Source organism: Ciona intestinalis, chromosome 9 (genome assembly GCF_000224145.3).
Source record: "Ciona intestinalis chromosome 9, KH, whole genome shotgun sequence".
Taxonomy (NCBI): domain Eukaryota; kingdom Metazoa; phylum Chordata; class Ascidiacea; order Phlebobranchia; family Cionidae; genus Ciona; species Ciona intestinalis.
The window spans coordinates 3,276,736-3,285,100 of record NC_020174.2 but is presented as its reverse complement, the minus strand read 5'-3'; the positions used below and the strand labels follow the sequence as shown (position 1 = coordinate 3,285,100).

At 31.9% G+C, this 8,365-nt stretch overlaps 3 protein-coding genes across 4 annotated transcripts in view; all 3 read left to right on the top strand.

Moving 5' to 3' along the window:
* LOC100180684 (actin-related protein 3) overlaps window positions 1-2,534 on the top strand; it is a 5,860-nt gene extending 3,326 nt beyond the window's left edge. The window contains 6 exon segments of the mRNA XM_018813326.2: window positions 3-21; window positions 24-157; window positions 219-311; window positions 685-810; window positions 1,270-1,353; window positions 1,877-2,534. Coding sequence (XP_018668871.2) covers window positions 3-21; window positions 24-157; window positions 219-311; window positions 685-810; window positions 1,270-1,353; window positions 1,877-1,972 — 552 coding nt within the window. The 3' untranslated portion in view covers window positions 1,973-2,534.
* Window positions 2,535-2,792: 258 nt separating this feature from the next.
* On the top strand, window positions 2,793-4,719 carry LOC100185021 (leucine-rich repeat-containing protein 57-like). Its single transcript, XM_026836014.1, has one exon. The coding sequence runs from the start codon at window positions 2,992-2,994 to the stop codon at window positions 3,703-3,705; it is 714 nt and encodes a 237-aa protein (XP_026691815.1). The 5' UTR covers window positions 2,793-2,991; the 3' UTR covers window positions 3,706-4,719.
* Window positions 4,639-8,365, top strand: part of LOC104266039 — a 5,853-nt gene continuing 2,126 nt past the window's right edge. Inside the window, exons 1-6 of one of the 2 annotated variants that reach the window (XM_009861399.2) lie at window positions 4,639-4,893; window positions 5,320-5,499; window positions 6,039-6,214; window positions 6,713-6,778; window positions 7,367-7,408; window positions 7,934-7,966. In XM_009861399.2, coding sequence (XP_009859701.1) covers window positions 4,743-4,893; window positions 5,320-5,499; window positions 6,039-6,214; window positions 6,713-6,778; window positions 7,367-7,408; window positions 7,934-7,966 — 648 coding nt within the window. In that variant the 5' untranslated portion in view covers window positions 4,639-4,742. Of the gene's footprint in view, window positions 4,894-5,319; window positions 5,500-6,038; window positions 6,215-6,712; window positions 6,779-7,366; window positions 7,409-7,930; window positions 7,967-8,365 lie in introns of both variants that reach the window. The other variant, XM_009861398.2, reaches the window with a different exon arrangement.

Genomic DNA, 8,365 nt, shown 5'->3' with positions numbered 1-8,365 from the left:
TCTGCCCTGACATTGCTAAGGAGTTGGAAAATATGAGGCAGACCCAAAGAAATGGATTAAAGTTTACGAAGGGTTAAACTCGGTCACCCGTGAACAGTTTAACGTGGATGTCGGGCATGAACGATTTTTGGGACCAGAAATTTTCTTTCATCCAGAAGTAATACTATTATGTGGTTTAGTTTCAAAAAAATGAATTTATAAAAATTTTTTTTTTTAAGTTCTCTAACCCGGACTTCACTACCCCGATATCCACAGTAGTTGATGATGTAATCCAGAACTGCCCCATTGATGTCCGTAGACCACTGTACAAGGTAATTCTTCAGAGGAAAATTCGTAACCCTATTTCAAGCTAAACGTAAACTATTTTTTTACATTAAACCAGCGGTCTCTGAGATGGTCCCATTAATCTGCTGAAATAAGTGCAGAGTATAAAAATGATTTTCTTTGGTAAATTTGGTTTGTTGTTAAACATATACACATAGTTAGAAATGTGGTCATTGCATTTGGTCCTACATTATGCTCAATAATAAACAATAAGAATAATCTTCTTAAAAAAATAACAAGTTTTAGTTATTAGCTAGCTAAACTAATCTTGTGTAATCAATAGGTAAAACTTATAATAATATTAATATTTTGAGAAGCTAAATTCCTTCCCAGCAATGAACAGGTGTTTTTATTTTATAGAACGTTGTGTTATCTGGTGGTTCTACAATGTTTAAAGACTTTGGAAGGCGTGTCCAGCGTGATTTGAAAAGATTGGTGGATGCGAGACTCAAGATATCTGAAAGTCTCAGTGGAGGAAGAATCAAGGTTTTGAATATTTTTATTTTAATGGCAGAATCTTTCTTCATTTTTTATGTTTTAAACTTTACTCTAATATTGGGAAAGTCTCATTAGATTAAGAATCGTAGTGTTGATTATTTTCATTTTAATGAAAATTTTTAAACACAAGTTTAATATTCTTTTTACCACAATCCACAAACTGGTAAACTTGTATATTTCACAGCCAAAGCTAATTGAGGTGCATTTTTATTTTAATAGATGAATCTTTATTAGTTTTGTTTTTTTTTCCATTTTTAAACACAATCTAATATTGTTTTTTTCATCATAACCCTTGTACTGTTAAAGCTGTATATCCCACAGTCAAAACCAATGGCGGTGCATTTTTATTTTAATAAGTGAATCTTTATTCATTTTATTTTTTAATGTTTAAACCTAAGTCTAATATTGTCTTTTCCTCATAACCCTCATACTGTTAAAATTCCACAGCCAAAGCCAATGGAGGTACAAGTGATATCCCACAGCATGCAGCGTTATGCAGTTTGGTTTGGTGGTTCAATGCTCGCTTCCACGGTGAGTAAACCTAAGTTTTGTTGTTAAAAGAAACAATACAATTTCCGACACCTGTTGTGGCAAGTATTTTTTGATCAATTTTGAAATTGTTAATGTGAATTCCTGGACTTTTAATTAGTTTCAGACTGTCCAACTAATGCTGACATGTGTATTAATTTTTTTGCAAAGGAGTTTGTGATCCGTATTTCTGTATAACATTACCCTTGTCTCACATATCCTGTAATAAAATCAAATATAATTAAAATTATTAAATTTAAATCTGAGTGTGTTTTCAAATTAAATCCTGATTTATAAAATTAATTACTAAATATAAAACCCTGTAACTGTAATCATTTCTTATACTCTTCTTGTTTGAATTTTTTCGGCTTTTATAGCTTTCCACAAACAATTTTTACCTGAACTTCTATGCAAAAACACGGGAAAATAACAATTTTTTAAAATGCCTGTGACAAATTGAATATATGCTTGCTTAATTTATTACTTATTGTTTCCGCCAATACTATTTATCAATAAAAATTCACAGGCCGAGTTCTACAAAGTCTGTCACACAAAAGCTGATTACGATGAGCGTGGCCCAAGCATCTGCAGATACAATCCAGTGTTTGGCACAATGTCTTAAGACCTAGCTTTGCACTTAATGATGGCAACTTATCCAATCAACTTCTTGCGACGAGAAATTGTGTTTCAATTATCATATTATTCCTATATATTGTGTTATAAACAGCTGATCTTTTGCTTTTTAGGCATTGTATGTTCTGTATGCACTGTTTATAATATGTGAATAAGATATATCTTGTGCTTGGTTTTTGATTAAAGAAAATTTAGCTAAGGCAACATCAATGCCTAATTAATGATGTTCAGCAAAACCCTATTATATTTGGCATGCCATTCCATTGTAATATGTATGGTACCTATCAAGCCACGCTAAAAACTTTAAGTAACTCGTCAATATTCAGGTAAAGAAATGCTTGAAATTCCTAATTAACCAATCATTTATCTTAACCGGATAGGTTGTGCCTTCGTATAATTGTGCGAAGTATTGCTATCAACATATATCTAACCGGTATCGTTTTTAAATACAATGGAGTTTCAACTTTACAAATAAGAGTTTTCAACATTTAAAATGTAATCGGTGCATGATGTGTTTTACTTCTTAGCACGAATACATCATTGTTCGAAAAGTTTTATTATTTTTAAGACAGAATTGTATCAGTTCATTAGTAACAAAGAAATGTTTCGTTGACTGAGAGATTTGACGTTGCATCCAAGGTGGCGTTGTGAATATTATAAGAACGTTTTTTGGTTGCTGTGAAAAGGGATATCTAAAAGTATGCTAGTTATAATACGTGCTCATTCATTAGAGCTGGCGCCCCAGGTTTACATCATGCATACTCGTAGCTTTATATCAGCTGCAAAGTTTAGGTTTGGCAGTTTCTTATTTTTAGCCGTGTCGGATTTGGCAAAGTTTTTTTAACAAACGCTGTTTAAGGTGTTTTACATATATTTGATACTATAGTGGGGCAGTGGGCCATTGGTTTGTATCGAGAATTATTACCACGAACTTCAAAAATTTTCCCGTGAGCATAAAATAAGCACGAAGCTATAACGCCTTTTTTTTAGTTTAAACATTGCTTAAAAATGGGAAATGCGGTTAATACTCACATACAGCACGCTGAGAAGACAGGAGTATGTCAGTTATCAAGCTTGAACATTGAGGAATTTCCATCTGCTTTGCTAAAGTTATCAAAATCATTAAGAACACTGGACCTCTCACGAAACAAAGTGAAAGCACTGCCCGATGCCATTGGAAACTTCAGTGTTTTAAAGAGTTTAAATATCAGTCATAATAGACTACCAATGCTATGCGATGGAATTTGTAAGTTACTCAAGTTGGAATCACTTATAGCAAGTTATAACATGCTCACAGCTTTACCTGCTGATATTAGTCGGTGCAAGTCACTCAAGTCTGTAGTATTGTGTGGCAACAAACTGAAAACTGTTCCCGAACAATTGGCCAATTTAAAACATTTAGATATGCTGGATCTCTCGGATAATCAAATTTGTAAAATTCCGGACACCATTGGCAACTTACAAGCAGTAGAGTTAAATTTGAATCAAAACCAAGTAAATAAAATACCTGACGCACTTGCATCTTGTCAGCGATTGAAAGTTCTTCGTTTTAATAACAATTGTGTTTCATTGGGCGAGATGTCTACAAAATTACTGATTGAATCTAAAATTTCGCTTCTTACGTACGAAGGAAATTTATTCACAGAAAAAGATTTTCAACAAGTGACTGGTTATAATAAATACATGGAGAGATTTACAGCAACAAAGAAGAAGTTTGATTAATGCAATGATTCACTGCAAGTCTAAAGACTATGGCAGTTCCTGACGAGATCTCTCGCGCGCAAGACAGTCATTTTACCCGTGCTATCATTAAAAATTGGCATGCAATACGAGTACATATCCAAGCCAAAATAGGAATTATTTTCATTGATTAATTAATTGGCATGTGTGGGACAAATTATGGCGTGCATAACCACAAGTTTGAAAAATCGCTTGTGCACGTGCCATACTTTGCAGACTGAATTCACTGTAAGATGCTCTTCAAGCAGACTTATTTTATGTACTGTTGCATGCCTTCAGTTTCTCCTGAGAAAGGGGATCTGAATAAGACTTTGAAATTACCACTTAAAATCAATTTGCCTGTGGGTCTTTATTTAAATTGCTGTTAAGAAACTAATATAGCTCATAGCGAAAGTTTTTGCGCAGGCCCTGGTTGATAAGCGATATTATTATATAAATGCTCGCGAAAAACACAAACCTTTTTAACTAACATGGTAACACCTAACCGACATGAGGACACACCATTTTATTTCTTGCTTGTCATATTTATATATGTTGTTATTAATGTTTAAGATGTGTTGCAGCTCATAACCAAGATCATCATTTCCACAATTGTTTACTTTATCTGCATGACGCTTTCATGTCAAAATTAAATTGTTTTACATATCATGATTAAAATTTTAAAGATTCGAACAAGAAAATATAATATGGGTAAAATTAAAAAAGCATGGGAAGATTTACAATGCATTATAATATAGTAAGAAATATACAAGTGGCTGATACAATGAGATACATACATAATACAAATTAGAGTTTGTAATGAAAGTGTGAAAAACACACAATTTTTATATCAAAACAAATGTTCACAATATTGTAACTTTAACAAATATATATGTTTAATATTAAACGTTTTTTTATTGTTGCCTCTGCAAGGTGTTTAAATATCATTATACGTGTATTAATTCAATATTTTTATTGTACTGTTAATGGCTAAGTATTGATTGTACTGATGTCTCAGTTGTAGAAAATAGCAGTAAAAGATGGCTGGTGAAATATTTGCCACAAGTGTCCGTCTGGGAACTATAAGATTGTATCCTCGCTTTGTCGATTCTGGTTGCAATAATAATAACATCGAAATTCAACTTGGTTTAAACGAAATTACATTTGTTGCAACAAGTGCTGAGAATGAAGGTTTGTGTTTATTTTGTTTATTAATTTATTTGATACACTTTGACGACTTTGTGTCTGTTTACATTTTATCACATACAAAAGTATATGTAATTTGGTGGGTGATAGGCGGTCATGCCTTTAACCCAGAGATTACGGGCGTATGTGTCCTTGCGCAAAACACTTAACGGCAATTTCTTTATCCCAGTGGTCACTTATGGGTTGTCCAAATTGTCAGTCATACAATATAACAAAACAAAATTTATATAAACCCACAAACTTACATACGTGGTAGCACGAGGTGTATGAAACAGAACACTCGTGTTATAACGACTATCATTTTTTGTCCACACAATGATAAAGCAAGTTACATTCATTCATTCAACCAAGTTACTTCAATGTGCCATAAGCGCAAAATACTAATTTTCATACTTTGTGCTTCAACCACAGATGATGGGAAAGAAATTGATATTAAAATTCCAGTCCAGGCGATACATAAAGTACAAGCTCACTTACAAGGACATTGTCCTGTCATCTGGATGAATGTTAATTCAGCCTGTGCTGCTGAACTAAGGACTTTGTGTGGAATACAAGATAAACATGGAGCTTATTTTGACCCAGACGCCATAAGTAAGTTAATTTTTGTGTCTTTACGAGTATTTTTGTTTTTATTAAAAGTTTAACTTGGTAATAATTAAACATAAATGGCTCATTTGTCTGCTGGGTGTAGCGAACAAATAAATTTAAATACGTTTTAACTGTAAACATGTTTTAACAACTGTTGTTTTGTCGCTATATCCTGTCTTTTCGCTTAAAATATTTCTAAATTTTGACTTCGGTAATCAAAAGACAAATACAGATATTACCATTACATTGCAAGTTGAGAATTACAGCTTGTGTGGATACAGCTTAACAGGCATGGTTTTTATTATAGGCAATTTCTTTTTAATAACTTATATATTTATTTGTACTAATGCTGTTCTGTTTTATTGTTTATCCATGCTAGTGTTTCTCAAACTTGTTAGACCCATGGCACAAAGTGCACACTTGTATTTTCTGGAAGTTTTTCTACCTATGTTTGGTTGTGAATGGATTAAACAGAAAACTGTCCAGTTAGATTAACATGTATTGATTAATAATTAATGCTAGATTTGTTTGCTATATTCTAGAATTTGCGGAACGTCAGATATCCATCACTTCAATATCAACATCCGATTCACGGCCGTTTGCTTTACAAAATCTTATAAAGAATTATTTCTTCAAAATTGCGAAACAAATCAAGATTAAGCCAGATACTTTCTTCTCCAGCATCAACCAACAACAATGCAACGTCAAATTAATGCAGGTGTGTGTTTATCTGTATGTTTTATATTTACCAAATGTTAGTACATTGATTGCGTAAATTAATGTGGTGTGGTGAAGTGAAAAAATGACCACACAGTTGCATTGCTATCGAAACTCTAAGCATTCTGGCGAAAAAATGAAGAGATAACACTTACGTTTTATGTTATGATGTATAAAACATTATGTGATACATTAAACATTTTTCTGAAAACCCTTTTTTTTGTTGATGAGAGTAGACTCAACTCTTGTTCTTTAATTTAAAATTTAGACAAACAATAGTTAAATATAGCTAAACAGACAATGTTATTATCGTTATTATCAACAGACAATGTTATTATCGTTTCAAACATAACTACTCACACCTGCAGTTTTGTTTCTGTTTGTAGCAAGGTTTTTAAAGCAATAGTTAGTGGTTAAGCTGCATTGGCTAAACTTGTATTGCGATAATGATGTTTGACAGCTTATTAGTATGAAACATAAATCATTGTTTTGTGTGAAGGTTGCTGATGCAATAACTAAGCTCGGTCACCAAAAGAAACCACGTATACCAAGTACTTTTGGTAAGGTAAGAAATTAAATAATTTTCTAGATAAATCAAACTTATTTACCCTTACATGGCGGGGCACTGGCAGTCTTTATAACACAGGTGTCTGTTTCATACACCTCCTGCACGCTTACGAGTTACCATGTATGTTACTTTGTTTGGGATTATTTTTTTGGATTTTTTTTAGAAGTGATTTTATTTCATCAATAAGACTCTTTGTGATTAATTTTGGGCATACAAAACTATCACTGATTCAGCTGAATATATTTAGCAAACTGAACCTTAAATACATCACTAGTTTCTATATTAAATTATATATTAATAGAAATTAGAAGCTTTAACAAATTCAATCTTACCACTTTACACGTATCCGCACCTAACTAGCAAGTAACTATTATTTAAAGCAGCAATTAGCTTATATTGTTAATTGTAAATCTATGATTAACAATTAAAGTAGTTTATGGTTTTGTTTTGAAAGGTCATTAACATGCCCATAGCCCATGCATATAGTTTAATAAATTTTCCAATTTGTATGTTTTTGTCAATGCTTGTATTTTATTTGCTCAACTTTGTAGTAATAATAAACATAATATGACTTCCTTTATGTAGGGAAATGAAACTCCCAAGAAACCACAATTAAAAAGAAGCAAGGTGATTTGTCATTATTTGTTTGTTTTTCGTTTATTTCTAAAAACTAGTCTCTCTGTTGCATTATTCTAAACATTTATAAAAGTACAATATTATTATAAAGCGCAGATAGCCAGACACCTAGTGTTTTCCATCATAACATCTGTAAATATTGATAGATAAGCTTAGCAGTTACACAAATATTTGTAACTGGTAGCCTACATAATATTATAGATAATTTTTGAACAAACTTCAATTCTATTAATATTTAATACCATGTTCAAGTTATAGCCAACAGCTAAAGCTAATAAATCATATATATAGTAGGGTGGGGGGAGAGGGGACACCATTAGCACATAATATCCCAATATTCTAATTGTATTTTAAACAGGGTCTATGGAAGTCGCGAGGCTACGCTTTTATAATTCATTAAATACTTTTTGTTTACTCCCAAATGGGACGGGAAAATAGAATAACATAATATGTTTTTTTTTTCTCCACTAACTACATATACAGTATTTATAAAAATATTTTTTCTCATTTCAGCAGTCAGTTTCACCATTAAAAGAAGAAACAAACAAGGTCATAATAGAATATATTTATATGTAAAAGAATTTATTGAAATATTTAAACTATTTATATATTACGGCATGAATGGCTTTAAATTTAAATCCTTTGGTGCCATATGTTAGGGAATCAATCAAATAATTGTATATTTAAAAAAACAAGTTAAATAACGGTCACAAACGGTCACGCCTTTTATCCAAAACAATATTTCTTCCTTTTTTATCAATAAGCATGTTTTAACAACTGTTGTTTTACCGTTACTAGTACTACCCGTCTTTTCGCTTTTTTAACTCTTTTGTTCTTGGTTATCGTGACCGAAGAGACAAAATAAATTTTATTCAAATGATGCTAACTACTGACAGGTCCGCAATAACTATATGTACACTCCAACAGAACAAAGCAACTAATTGAGTT